This window comes from Chiloscyllium punctatum, chromosome 3 (assembly GCF_047496795.1).
Source record: "Chiloscyllium punctatum isolate Juve2018m chromosome 3, sChiPun1.3, whole genome shotgun sequence".
Taxonomy (NCBI): domain Eukaryota; kingdom Metazoa; phylum Chordata; class Chondrichthyes; order Orectolobiformes; family Hemiscylliidae; genus Chiloscyllium; species Chiloscyllium punctatum.
The window spans coordinates 29,573,535-29,588,747 of record NC_092741.1 but is presented as its reverse complement, the minus strand read 5'-3'; the positions used below and the strand labels follow the sequence as shown (position 1 = coordinate 29,588,747).

The following is a 15,213-nucleotide window of genomic DNA, read 5'->3' as shown; positions in this document are numbered from 1 at the left end:
TGCAATTTTTATTAATGGCTTGGATGAGGGGATTGAAGGATGGGTCAGCAAGTTTGCAGATGACACAAAGATTGGAAGTGTCGTTAACAGTATCGAGGGCTGTTGTAGGCTGCAGCGGGACATTGACAGGATGCAGAGATGGGCTGAGAGGTGGCAGATGGAGTTCAACCTGAATAAATGTGAGGTGATGCATTTTGGAAGGTTGAATTTGAAAGCTGAGTACAGGATTAAGGATAGGATTCTTGGCAGTGTGGAGGAACAGAGGGATCTTGCGGTGCAGGTACATAGATGCCTTAAAATGGCCACCCAAGTGGACAGGGTTGTTAAGAAAGCATATGGTGTTTTGGCTTTCATTAACAGGGGAATTGAGTTTAAGACTCGTGAGATCTTGTTGCAGCTCTATAAAACTTTGGTTAGACTGCACTTGGAATACTGCGTCCAGTTCTGGTCACCCTATTATAAGAAAGATGTGGATGCTTTGGAGAGGGTTCAGAGGAGGTTTACCAGGATGCTGCCTGGACTGGAGGGCTTATCTTATGAGGAGAGGTTGACTGAGCTCGGACATTTTTCATTGGAGAAAAAGAGGAGAAGAGGGAACCTAATTGAGGTATACAAGATAATGAGAGGCATAGATGGAGTTGATAGCCAGAGACTATTTCCCAGGGCAGAAATGACTAACACGAGGGGTCATAGTTTTAAGCTGGTTGGAGGAAAGTATAGAGGGGATGTCAGAGGTGGGTTCTTTTCACAGAGAGTTGTGAGAGCATGGAATGCGTTGCCAGCAGCAGTTGTGGAGGCAGGGTCATTGGGGACATTTAAGAGACTCCTGGACATGCATATGGTCACAGAAATTTAAGGGTGCATACATGAGGATTAATGGTCGGCACAACATCGTGGGCTGAAGGGCCTGTTCTGTGCTGTACTGTTCTATGTTCTATGTTCTTTAAGTTAATATAATTAGTGTTGATGAAAGAATAAACATTAACCAGGAGAACCTACTTGCACTTCTTCACACAGTGTCTTGGTATTTTTTGTATTCCTGAGGCCTTGATTTAATTTGTGATTCAGACATTGAGACATCTAAGAGATCAAGAATCCCTCAGTGCTGCACTGAATCACAGTTGAGGTTATGTGTTCAGTAGGACCAGGACAATCTTTCAGCAAAGGTGACTTCTAGTATTTTGCTCAGCTGTGATCATACCCCGAATATCTTAGTGTAAAATAATACTTGACACATATTCTAGTAAGATCTCAGGAGTGAATAATTCCCAGGAGTAATTCTGGCTTTAGTGAGGAAGAGTCATTGGTTTTGAAACATTAGCTCTGCTTCCTCCCCACTAATACCCCCAAACCTGCTGAGCTTCACCAGCAAGTCCTGCTTTTGGTTCAGATCGCCATCATCTGCAGTTCTTTGTTTTATAATTCTGGCTTTGTTTCCCATCCTTTTGACTGCCACTAATAGGGTTATTTAACTGCACAGTGGGTACAGCAAGTACTATGAAACGTTTATCTTATTTCATATGCTCCATGGTTTATGGAGTAGGGAGTACCTCCACAGAATAAGAAAGCATGTGGACCTTTAAAAACCATTTGAAAAGAAAATTAAATTGCTCAATTTGTTTCCTGGTGACCCACCCTGAGTTCTTTGGCTCTCAGTGCTTGAGGTTTGACCATTGAATTTAGAAATGACCAGAAATGGTAAACAGTTACCCATTCATTTTTATTTAAAGCACCGATACAGGACTCCTTTGTTCAATTCTCATTTCAATGGTGGTCATTAAGGGTTGTGCTTGAGTTGGAGCCAGTTAGAATACCTCTTAACAGACTCCAAATTAGAGATTTATATTTTAAACAGAAATGCTGAATTGCTGTGATTTTTTTAAAAGCTACTTTCTTAAACTACTGTTTAGAAAGGGACCTTTTTTATACAGTTTGAAAAGCATACTTTGATTTTGGAAATCTGGTGTAAAAATAGAAATTAGATGGCAACCATTACAGAATTTGACCTTTGTTGGAAATTACAACATGTACAATAACCTCTTTCTCTTTCATCTTAACATTAAAATTTGATCATCTCTCATAAAAATACAGGTGTTTTCAGCAATGAGTTTAAAAAAGACCATGAATGAAGAATGTTTGTACTCTGCAATTTTGGGATATAATTTCCAGTCACCTCATTGTTTACAGTAGCATAAACAATAAACATTTAAAGTTGTACACTGGATCTTGATCAGATGGGCCAGTGGGCTGATGAGTGGCAGATGGAGTTTAATTTAGATAAGTGCTGCATTTTGAAAAAGCAAACCAGAGCAGGACTTGTACACTTAATGGTTAGTTCCTAGGGAATGTTGCTGAACAAAGAGTGCAGGTTCATAGTTCCCTGAAAGTAGAGTGGCAGGTAGATAGAATAGTGAAGAAGACATTTGGTATGTTTTCCTTTATTGATCAGAGCATTGAGCATAGGAGTTGGGAGGTCATGTTGCTGCTATAAAGGACATTAGTTTGGCCACTTTTGGGATATTGCGTGCAATTCTCGTCTCCTTCTTTTCAGGAGGATGTTGTGAAACTTGAAAGGGTTCAGAAAAGACTTACAAGGATGTTACCAGGGTTGGAGGATTTGAGCTATAGGGGGAGGCTGACTAGGCTGGGGCTGTTTTCCCTGGAGCATTAGAGGCTGAGAGGTGACCTTATAGAGGTTTATAAAATCATGAGGGGCATTGATAGGATAAATAGACAAAGTCTTTTCCATGGATGGGGGAGGGCATAGGTTTAAGGTGAGAGGAGTAAGATATAAAAGGGACCTAAGGGGCAACTTTTTCATGCAGAGGGTGGTGCGTGTATGGAATGAGCTGCCAGAGGAAGTACTGAAGGCTGGTGCAATTGCAACATTTAACAAGCATCTGGATTGATTTATGAATAGGAAGGGTTTGGAGGGAACTGTCCAAGTGCTGGCACATGGTACTAGATTAGGTTAGGATATCTGCTTGGCATGATGAGTTGGACTGAAGGGTCTGTTTCCATGCTGTACATCTCTATGACTCGAGTATAATCAATAAGTGAACAGTTGGGTTATAGCTTTCAGTTTGTAACATGAAGTGTACATGTTTTGTTTTGATAATATTTATTTCTATCAATTAGCAAAGTGACTATCATGGAAGATACTGACCAACACATTCACCTTCGGAATCTCTCTCTTCATCAAGCAAACAATGAGGAAGAATCTCTCAACCTGCTTTTCCTTGGAGATACTAACCGAATGATTGCAGAGGTAGGTGCCTTTAAAAGCTACATTCAGTGAACTTCAGAGAGTTTCTCAAAGCAAAGACGATCAGCATGTAGAAATGAATCACTATCAATAAGGTCAGTGAAGGTGAAAAACTATGGAATCTTTTGGAATCTATGGTGTGCTGTGATGGAAGGTTTATGGGCTTTTTCTGGATGATGAATGAAGATGAGCCTGATAGACTTTCACCTACATCTCTCACTTTAGGTTGGAAGGGCCATGACTTTTTATTTTGCATTTTTAACAAGCAGGGACTGAAATAAGAAAGAGATGTTTTAAAACCAGTATTTGAAAGAGTACCTAAAGTTTTAAAAGCAACTAACCTGACACCCATTGCAGGCTTAATGTAAACACCTGTTTGAACAAGCATTATTGAAACTGTGTTGTAGGCGATTTGGAGATACGGGGGTATACATATGCACCTTTTGCTGGCAGCAAGAAGTTTATTGGTATATGGACTCATAATTGATTATCAAAGACCTTTTTGTCTGCCAACAACTGTGTGATTGGTTCTGAGATAACTGAGCAGCTTGGAGTAGGAAAAAGTTATAGATGAAGAGAGAGAGAGAAAGAAACGTGTTCAGTTCTTCCCCAGATCAAGGTTGGTCTCCCTGTAATCTGCAATCAAAACTCACTGCATACCTGAAGAAACCATTTTATGTTTTTTGCAACACTTGTTGTATGCTGTGAGTCATAACTGGTGAGTCAGAGACTCGTTATAAGTACACCAGCCATAAGTGTCTCTTTCCAAACAGTGGAAGCAACTGGAACAAAATGATTGAAGCAAAGTGCCTGCCAGCAGAAAGGGTTTGAAGGAAAATCTCACCAACAGTACTTGAGAACAAAGACTACTCATTCTTAACCCTCTGTTCAAACCTATTTAATCCTGTCTATTTGTTGTCTGTCTATTTCTGGTGGGGTGGTGGGGGAGAAATTTATAAGGGATTAGAGTTTTAATTCGTAGTGTAACATGCTGACAGTTTATTACATGCTGACAGCCAGATTCCACTTACATATAATAAATATGATGTGGAGATGCTGGTGTTGGACTGTGGTGGAGAAAGTGAGGACTGCAGATGCTGGAGATCAGAGCTGAAAATGTGTTGCTGGAAGAGCACAGCAGGTCAGGCAGCATCCAAGGGATAGGAGAATCGACGTTTCGGGCATAAGCCTGAAGAAGGGCTTATGCCCAAAACGTCGATTCTCCTGTTCCTTGGATGCTGCCTGACCTGTTGGACTGTGGTGGACAAAGTTAAAAATCACACAATACCAAGTTATAGTCCAACAAGTTTATTTGAAAGTACAAGCTTTCGGAATGCTGTTTCTTCATCAGGTAGCTACCTGACGAAGGAGCGGCACTCCAAAGGCTTGTACTTCCAAATAAACCTGTTGGACTATAACCTGGTGTTGTGTGATTTTTAACTTTATAATAAATGTGATTCTCGATCAGTACAGAAACTTGGTAAATGCTTTCCATCAATCTGGGTCTGAAAGCCAGGTACATTAGAGAACTTTGAGTACTTTTTAAAAAATCTTTACCTTCTGTGATAACTTTTTGAGTTAACGGGCTTGATTTCCAGTGCACCACCCCAGTGAGTCATAACTTTAACTGCTTCCTGATTTTATTTGCTGCTTGTTTGAGCTTTAGTGTGTCTGTTGTCCGGTGGGTCTTGTCTGTTCCTTCACTGAGAGGTGATAATATATTGAACCTTGATAATACATTTAATGTAATCACTAATTCTGTAACTGTGGAGTGGGGCTTCAGGCGAAAGCTTAGAACCTGGGAAATTATCAAGTGATTCAGCCTTAACAACAGAGAATAGTTCAATGAGGGAAGAAGCATAGTAGGATTTGATAATGCAGGACTCAACAATCAATTGGCACCCTATTTTACTGGTGAGTGCTAGACAAAGTTTAGCAAACTCATCTCTCTTTTCAGTGAAATTCATAAACTGGGTAAGTATAAGACAGAGAAAGTCTCATTTGATACCTTTGTGCTGTAAGGCGAGCCAGATTAATTGATCACTATCTTTCTGTCCCATTCCACTGTTATTAGAACCCCATTTTTCTCAGAATTTCCTTTGCAACACACAATTAAATGCCAACCATTGCAGAAATAGAATACGCTGGAAAACCCCAGCAGTTTCTACAAGTTCCGTGGAGATACTATAAGGGTTGATTCTTCAGGTGTGAATACTTCATTAGAAATAGAAAAATTATAGGTGAATAGTGCCCTAATAGACAGTCAACTGTAACTATTGATCATGGTGCAGTCTTCTTTAAGCAGGATAGACAAAAGTCTGATCAGATGACCACTTTGCAAATGTGTCCTGCACTCCCTGTGACATGCCTCTTTAATATTTTGACCCACCTTTGTTCTGACCGATAGAAAGAACACAGGGGCCAGCAGGCAAACACTATTGTAGATAGTTTACAATGGACTGAGTATAGGATGAAGAGATGTTTGTGGTTCAAAGTTGCTCCGTTTTTCCAAGAATGCTATATTTGGTACATATCTGGAATTATTCATACATGATCTCCAAGAATTATAGAATGGTTACAGCACAAAAGAAAACCATTTGGCCTGCTGTATTTATGTCATCTTTCTGCTGTAGTGATTCACCTAGTTCTAAACCTTTAGCTTTGCCCCATAGCCCTGCAAATTTTTCTATTCAGATTATTGTTCATTTTTTGTTTGAAGGATTTCATTAAATCAGCCTCCACCCCATTATCAGGCAGGGAATTCCAGAAGTGATTCACTCATTGTGTGAAAAAGCTTTTCCTCATATTGCCATTGCTTCTATTTCCAATTATCTCATACCAGTAAAAATCAAAAGAATGTGAATGCTGTAAATCAGAAACAAAAACAGAAATTGCTGGAAAAGCTCAGCAGGTCTGGCAGCATCCATGGAGAGAAATCAGAGTTAGCATTTCTAGTTGAGTGACTCTTCCTCAGAACCTCACATCAGTGGCCTATGTATCTCAAACCTGGAATTTACAGTCAAAATAGTGATTTGTGTAATGACATTCACGTTATTAATGTGAGGAGGAGAGAAGGCATTTGATAAGGTGTCAAACAAAGGTTAATAAACAAGGTAAGATTGCATGGGGTTTGAGGCAATATATTAGCTTGGATAGAGAATTGGCACTAACCAACAGAAAGCAGGGTGGTGGGATAAATGGGTATTTTTCTGATTGGCTATAATTGGTCGAGCGCCACAGGGTTTGGTCCTTGGGACCTCAGATATTTACAATTTATCTGAATGACTTAGATGCAAGAATAGTATGTACTATAATTAAATTTGCAAATGACTCTAAAATGGTTGGGAAAGTAAGTTACAAAGAAGAAGTAATTAATTTACAAATCGGATACATTAGGCGAATGGACCAAACTTTGTCGGATGAAGTTGAATGTGGATTAGTGTGAGGTTATCCTTTTGAATGAATGAATTGAAAAAAAAAACAACTTATTATCTGAATGGAATGTAGCTTTTACTTTTAGATTAGATTACTTACAGTGTGGAAACATGCCCTTCGGCCCAACAAGTCCACACCGCCCCGCCGAAGCGCAACCCACCCATACCCCTACATCTACCCCTTACCTAACACTACGGGCAATTTAGCATGGCCAATTCACCTGACCTGCACATCTTTGGAGTGTGGGAGGAAACCGGAGCACCCAGAGATAACACATGCAGACACGGGGAGAATGTGCAAACTCCACACGCCTGAGGCGGGAATACTTTGGTGCAGAGGGATCTGAGTGTCATCATGCATGAATTTCAGAAACCTAGTGTGCAGATACACAGATAGTAAAAAGGGCAAATGAAATTATTGATAAAAAGAAGGATTTTGAAAGCAGGGAGGTGAAATTGGAACTCGACAAGGCATCGGTGTGACCGCATCTGTTCTACTGTGTAGAGTTTGAACCCGTTACTTGAGAAAAGATGTAATTGCAATGAAGGCAGTTAAAGGAAGATTTATTAGATTAATTCCAGAGACGAAGAATTTATTTTACAAGGCAAAATTAAGCAATTTGGGCCTATACTCTCTGGAGTATAAAAGAGTGAGAGGTCTATTTAAAGTATAAAAGATATTGAAGGTTGTTGACAAAGCAGACATGGAGTGGATGTTTCCCCTTGTGGAGCAGTCGAGAATGAGTGATCATAGTTTAGGGCTCGGGTTCACAGACTTAGAACAGATGATGGGGAATGGCATTTCTCCTAGTGTTGTGAATCTGTGGAATTCACTAGCCCAGAGTGTGGTGGAAGCTGGTACACTGAATAAATTTAAGGAGGAGATAGACAGATGTTTATGGGCTGTGGGTATGAAAGTGATTATTGTATTAAATGGCAGAGCAGGTCAGAGGCTGAATTGCCTAATCTTGCTTGTAGTTTTGTTTTAATTGCTAGAATCATAGAATCCCTACAGAGGTGGAAATAGGCCATTTGATCATTGAGTCCACATGGCCCCTTCAAAGAGCATCCTACCCGGCCCCCCATTCACCTCTATCCCCATAACCATGGATTTACCATGGTTAATCCACCTAGCCTACACATCCTTGGACATTATGGGCAATTTAGCATGGCCAATCAACTTAATCTACAGATCGTTTGGATTGTTGGAAGAAACTGGAGCACCTGGTGGAAACCCAAGCAGAAACAAGGAGAATGTACAAAGTCCAGACAGTTGTCCGAGGCTGAAATCAAATCTAGATCCCTGTTTTTGGAATTGTGAATCGTCACAAATTACTCCGTAATTTGCTGTAAGCCTGCAAAATATTCAGCTTGCCCTTAGCCACTCTCCAGGCTTTGTGAAATTGCCGCATTTTCAGTTGTGAGTTAAACTCGCTGTACAAAATTAGCTAATAATTAGCAGCATACGTACCTCTCTAATAAAGAGAGATTTTTAGGTTCTTGGAATGTCTCTTCCACCCAGGAAATGAACAAATGAAACTGTGGACTCTAATTCTCTACATGTTCAACTTTTGTAAGAACATTTTATATTTTAGGTAATCTAACTTTTTCTTTCTTCCTTATGTTTTTTAAGCAATCTTTCTAAATCCAGTTTTGGTTTCCAAATTTCTCTCCATGATTTGCCTCTAATTTGCCATGTTGTCTGTTGTTTCCTTGTTTCTTTGTTGGTTCTTAATTTCTTGAGGTTAAGATTCATGAAGGTGTTCTCTTGTTTTTGCCACACTGTTATCAGCTCTCGTAGGGCAAAATCTCTCAAACTAAAAGGGGAAGGGGAAAAGTGTATCTTGTAGGGTGGCTGTGAGATGCTCCATTCTAGGAAAAAGCAAATCTATGAGTTTTTGGCAAAAAACATCCATTTAATTTGTATTTGAATAAACAACTTTTACTGTCTCCCTATCAGCATAAAATCAAATAGTTGTCTTGTGTCTTTGATAGACACTGTATCACACTGTTGCCCAATAGGTTGCACAATCAGTGTGGATTAGTTTCAGTGACATTTCTGGCAGAGATAAGGATTGGTGGTTGAGTGGCGAGGTGGTCAACTCTGATTTATCAAGGTTTTGTGCTTCCATTTCTGCTGACCACACCTCTCCCCACCAACAATGTCTTTTCTTTTTAAACATTCTCTTGATTTAAACTTTATTAAAAATATTCTCATTGTTACACATTAACTTGATTTTTAAAATTACTCTGAAGCACTTTAAAGGTTTCGTTTGTGCTTTCAATGATTTGACTTGTTCATTTCCTTTTTAAAATGCTGTTCATCTGCAATATCTTCCAGTTCAGATCAAATTTCTATATATGAAACATTTGTAATTTCTCCATAGATGCTGCCTTTTCTGATGAGTGTTTACAGTAGTTTCTGTTTTTGATTTCGAGTATGTGCAGTTTTTTTTGTTGTTTATAACATCTATGGCAATTTGACTGAGTAATTTATTCCTGAACCTCAGCCAGTATTGCTTCCAAGAGACAGCTGTGCTCCTCAGTGGTGTAGCACGGCAGGTTTCTGAGATTTTTTGGTTCATTGCCAGAATAATGTATTGCAGAGCTCTGGATATCTTTGTAGGTATCTCTCTTAATTTGAATGTTTTTGTGTGATATTTAGGGAATATATGAGGAAAAAGATTGTATAAGCTTGTTAGTGCTTTCTGCTTCCACTGCATGGTGCAACTTGGTCCAGTTCTACTTTCCTTAATGCTAATTCTAAAAAGGCAAAAGCAGAAAAATGCTTTCTGGCGGTATTGAGAAACTGCTCAGCGGCTCAGTGATAGAATCAAGACGAGTGCGGGAAATTAGCAAGACTTATGATCAAAATCATAATCCCTGATGTCAGTTTCTCATTTTGAAAAGACTAATCTAGTTAGCACTTAGCTCAGATGAGGGAATGGTATGAGATGGATGATCAACAATTAAGCTGTTTCACAGCACTCATATTTATCTTTCAGTAGGGTTAAATATAGATTTATGTAAGATATTTCTTCCCCTTTCCCTGCTTTCGCTTCTCTAAATCATGCGCAGTCCCTATCAAGGAGGCAAGAAGTCACTTAGACTTTTACCAAACCTATTCTGTGACTCAGAATTTTACCAAACCTATTCTGTGACTATCATGAGAAATTTCTCTCAACTGTCTTGCTGTCTGTGAGGACTTGGGTGGGAGAGATTTAAATTTCTGAACCCAGTGCCTTTGAAGTAATTTATATCTGTTAGTTCATATTTACAGCAAATCTAGACACATCAGTGCAAAAGTCAAGGCTGAAGCATTTACAGCAATCTTCAGCCAGAAGTGCTGAGTGGATGATCCATCTCGGCCTCCTCCAGTGGTCTTCAGCATCACAGATACCAGTCTTCAGCCCAGTCACTTCATGCTGTGTGATATTAAGGCAATGGTTACCTCAAAGGCTATTGGCCCTGAGAACATTCTGGAAATGGTGATGAAGACTTATGCTTCAGAACTTGCTGTTCCATGTAGTTGCCATGCTGACATATAGCCAACAATGTGGATAATTGCCCAGGTATAAGCTGTATATGAGAACCATATGACAAATGCAACTCAGACAATTACTGTCCCATCAGTCTACTCTAGATCATCAGTGAATTGATGGAAGGTGTCAACAACATTGCTATCTAGCAGCACCTGCTTAACAATAACCTGATCAGTGATGCCCAGTTTGGGTTCTGCCAGGGCCAGTCAGTTCCTGACTTCATTACAGCCACAGTTCAAACATGGACAAAAGAGCTGAATTTCAGAGGGGAGGTGGGAGTGACAGCCCTTGACATCAAGACTGCATTCAATTGATTGTGGCATCAAGGAGCCAGAGTAAGATTGGGCGAGTAATTCATCTCCTGACTCCTCAAAGCCTCACAAATAAATTTAACACCAATATCCTTTAAGTGGATTATACTGCTACGCCTCAAGCTATCAAAAAATGTAATACCAGATCGAGTAAAATTCAGTTGATGTCATTTCTGAATATTCAAGAATATCTAAGAATATTTTGGAATATGTAGGAATCGCTAAGGATAGAATATCTAGCAATATTCAGAAATAGGCTATCTGTCAACATTTGACAAAGGTTTTACCTGAAAGCTCTCAGTGAGTGGGATTTTAAAAAATGTATCCACTCATGAGATGTTGATGTCGCTGGCTGGGCTGAGTTGCCCTTGAGAAAGTGATGGTGAACTGAGCTGCCTTCTTGAATTGCTGCAGTTCGTGTGCTGTCGGTAGACCTACAATGCCCTAAGGGAGAGAATTCCAGGATTTTAATGCAGCGACAATGAAGGAACAGTGATATATTTCAAAGTCAGGATGATGAGTGGCTTGGAGGGGAAATTGCAATTCATGGTGTTCTCATGTATGTGCTGACCTCATTCTTCTAGATGGAAGTGCTGATGGGTTTGGAAGACGCTGCCTAAGGACCTTTGGTGAATTTCTGCAATGCATCTTGTACATAGTATACACAGTTGCTACTGAGCATCAGTGATGGAGGGAGTGGATGCTTATAGGTGTGGTGTCAGTCAAGGCAGAGTGGTCATTTGTGGTGTGAATGTTACTTGATGCTGGTCAACTCAAGCCAGGATATTATCCAGATCTTGATGCATTTGACTATGGACTGCTTCAGTATCTGAGGAGTCATGAATGATGCAGAACATTGTGCACTAATTTGTGAACATCCTGACTTCTGATTTAATGATGGAGTAAAAGTTATTGATGTAGCAACTGAAGTCGTTGGGCCTAGGACTCTATCATGAGGAACTCCTGCAGAGATGTCCCAGAGCTGAGATGACTGACCATGAATAAGCACAGACATCTTCCTATGTGCCAGCTATGCCTCCAACCAGTGAAGAGTTTTCCCCTGATATCCATTGATTCCAGTTTTGCTATGGCCCCTTGATGCCATACTCAATCTTGATGTCAATGGCTGTCACTCTCACCTCACCTCTGATTTTCTTTTCTGCCTGTAAAATACAAGGCCCTGTGTATTAATGAATAATAAACTTTCAGTTTGTGCAAGTACACAATACTGTGCGCATGACTGATAATCCTAAATTTCTTGTCAATGCAGCTCTTTGCATATTCAGGATTATCCAGCAAACCTTGTCCAGTTATAGAATCTCATCTAACCTTGGAAACTGTGTGGTGGGTTTTTCAAGATCAGCTGGTTGTGTGCAGACAGTACCTTGTTTGTTGTGAACAGCCAAAGGAATCTAGTTTGATATGATCTACTAATCTTTGGGACATATGCCTGCGTACTTGTCATCATATAGACACTGAAATTCATTATTCTGGATTAGTAGTGCTGAAAAAGCACAGCGGTTCAGGCAGCATCCGAGGAGCAGTAAAATTGATGTTTCAGGGCAAAAGCCCTTCATCAGGAATACCACATTGCTCATTTGTGTTGCAGTATCCTGTTTATGGTGAACAGCACTCGATTGTTACTGTGTGTAGAAAAGTGAAACAGCTTTATCTATGTTGAAACTTTTTCGATACCTTACCCTTCCAGCATAATCTGAGGGAGCCTGGCCTTATGTCAAATGCAGTGAGAAACGATCTGGTTAGGCTAGCCATTATCCTGCAGGTTGACCTTGATGCATCTTATTTCAGCATGAAGCTTGCACAGATGGCTTGAGTCTTATTTATGATGTTGATGATAGAGCCAATATAATGGTCAGATCTGTAGCAATCCCAATGGATGCACTGACCATTGAAGATAGGTTTGTAGAGGTACTAATTCAAACATTCATGCAATGCTGGCAGGTATAGATAGTAGTATAGTGTAGTTCTGATGACTATGGTTTTCTTAAATGGTACATTGCTGAACAGGCTAGCAATGTACATGATTCAACTCAGGAAATGCCTCTTTCTTTTTAATGTGGAATGAAAGCACACTAGAATTCAAATCATACACAAGGACCGATTCCTTGCTTTCATATAGTAAGGTCAAGGAGGTTTATTGCATGTTTTATGGATATGTTATATGCGTCGTGGAATCATTAGAGTTTGTTTCTCCCTTTAATAGTATTCTTGCAGATTGAATGTAAGAAGAAATGCTTCAACAAAATGTCTTCTGAGGTATTATAGTTCCCGGAAACTAGGCTGAGCAGATGACTACGCTGGCCTTCTCTTGTCATATATATTACTGTGTTCCCATCAAAAGAAAACACCATAAAGTGTGATTTGATATCATATCAGAGAACAGCTTAAAATTGGAAGAGTTTCTTTTGTCTGCTTACTTTTACCTTCAGATAAACTATATTAAAGCAAAAAACATGAGTAGAATATCAAGACCAAGGCTGAGTTAGATGTTAAGTGATGATGCTTGTTAACAGAATGCTGCTGACAGAGTTTTTGAAATAGTCACTAATAAAGCAAGGTTGAAATGTTTTTATGTTTTTTCAGGGTTCTTCCCAAGATATAGTTTTGTGGTGTAAATGTCTTGAGCTTCTTTGCGTGGTACATTGGGGAATAGGCTACCAACGTATAATGAGCATATGAACGCTGCAATACTATCAATATATGATTCCTGTTTGCTCTTTGCAAATGTGAAGGAACTCTTCGTTCTGTATGTGAAAAGCTTGTTCAAAACTTTTTTTTATTTTAAAAATATACTTTATTCATAAAATACTTTAATGGTCTGTACAGTTGGACATGCCACACATATGTAAACATTCCATTTGTTTACATACCGAAACAGAGTAATCATTCCTATTTACAGGTCTGTACGATTACATCTTTAGCTGAGGCATCAGCAGAGCCCAAATGACTGCGTGGGCCCCCTGTTTTCCTTTGGGCAGGCAGATGTTACACGGTCTTTCCCCACCGTGCTTTGGCGGCAGCTGCCCCAAGCTTCAGCGCGTCCATCAACACATAGTCCTGGACCTTGGAATGTGCCAGTCTGCAACACTCAGTCGGGGTCAACTCCTTCAGCTGGAAGATCAACAGGTTTCGGACCGCCCAGAGAGTGTCCTTCACCGAGTTGATGATCCTCCAGGCACAGTTAATGTTCGTCTCGGTGTGAGTCCCGGGGAACAGGCCGTAGAGCACGGAGTCCCGCGTCACGGCGCTGCTCGGGACGAACCTCGACAAGCACCACTGCATTCCTCTCCAGACTTCCTCTGCGTAGGCACATTCCAGAAGGAGGTGTGTGACAGTCTCGTCCCCCCCGCAGCTACTTCGAGGGCAGTGTGCGGTGCGGCTGAGAGTCTGGGCGTGCAGAAAGGATCTCACAGGCAGAGCCCTTCTCACCACCAGCCAAGCCATATCTTGGTGCTTGTTGGAAAGTTCTGGCGATGAGGCATTCTGCCAAATGGCTTTGACAGTCTGCTCAGGGAACCGCTCGAGGATCCGCCCTCTCCTTTTCCCGAAGGGTCTCAAGGACACTACATGCTGACCACTTCCTGATGGACTTGTGGTCAAAGGTGTTTTTCTTCATAAACTTCTCCACGAAGGACAGGTGATACGGAACGGTCTAACTACTCAGAGCGTTCCGCGGCAGCGAGGCCAGGCCCATGCTTCGCAACACCGGGGACAGGTAGAACCTCAGTACGTAGTGACACTTGGTGTTTGCGTACCGGGGATCCACGCACAGCTTGATGCAGCCACACACAAAGGTGGCCATCAGGGTGAGGGTGGAATTAGGTGTATCTTTTCCCCTGTTGCCCAGATCTTTGTACAGCGAGTCCCTTCGGACCCGGTCCATCTTTGACCTCCATATAAACTGGAAGATGGCCTGGGTGACTGCAGCGGCACAGGTTCTGGGAATAGCCCAGACCTGTGCCACGTATAATAGCAATGACAGTGCCTCACACCTGATGACCAGGTTATTTCCCGTGATGGAGAGCGACCATAGCTTCCATCTGCCCAGTTTCTGCCTCACTTTGCTGATACGCTCCTCCCAAGACTTGGCGCACGCCCCAGCTCCACCGAACCAAATACCCAGTACCTTAGGTCCTGACGGTGAAGGGGATCGAGGATTGGTCGGCCCAGTTCTCGAAGAGCATGGCTTCGCTCTTGCCTCGGTTTACCTTGGCCCCCGAGGCCCGTTCGAACTGGTCACAAATGCACATGAGTTTGCGCACGGACAGCGGATCCGAGCAGAAAACGGCAACGTCATCCATGTACATGGAGGCCTTAACCTGCAGGCCCCCGCTGCCAGGACTAGTCACCCCTCTCAGGCTCGCATCCTTCCTGATGGACTCGGCAAATGGCTCTATGCAACACACAAACAAGGCAGGAGAGAGAGGGCAGCCCTGCCTGACTCCAGATCTGACTGGGAAGCTATCTGATTCCCACCCATTGATTGAGACTGCACTGACAATGTTGGTGTAGAGCAGTCTGATCAAATTGCAGATTCCCTTCCCAAAGCTCATTTTGGAGAGAACATCTCTCATATACCTGTGTGATATCCTGTCAAAGGCTTTGTCCTGGTCCAGGCTGATCCGGCAGGTGTCCAACCC

General features: G+C 41.3%; 1 protein-coding gene across 2 annotated transcripts in view; it reads left to right on the top strand.

The window, feature by feature from the left end:
* The window catches only part of kif6 (kinesin family member 6), a 567,232-nt gene that overhangs the window by 140,196 nt on the left and 411,823 nt on the right, over positions 1–15,213 (top strand). For both annotated transcript variants that reach the window (XM_072551042.1, XM_072551033.1), the window contains one exon: positions 3,139–3,268. In XM_072551042.1, the coding sequence (XP_072407143.1) occupies positions 3,139–3,268 (130 nt within the window). The remainder of the gene's footprint in view (positions 1–3,138; positions 3,269–15,213) is intronic.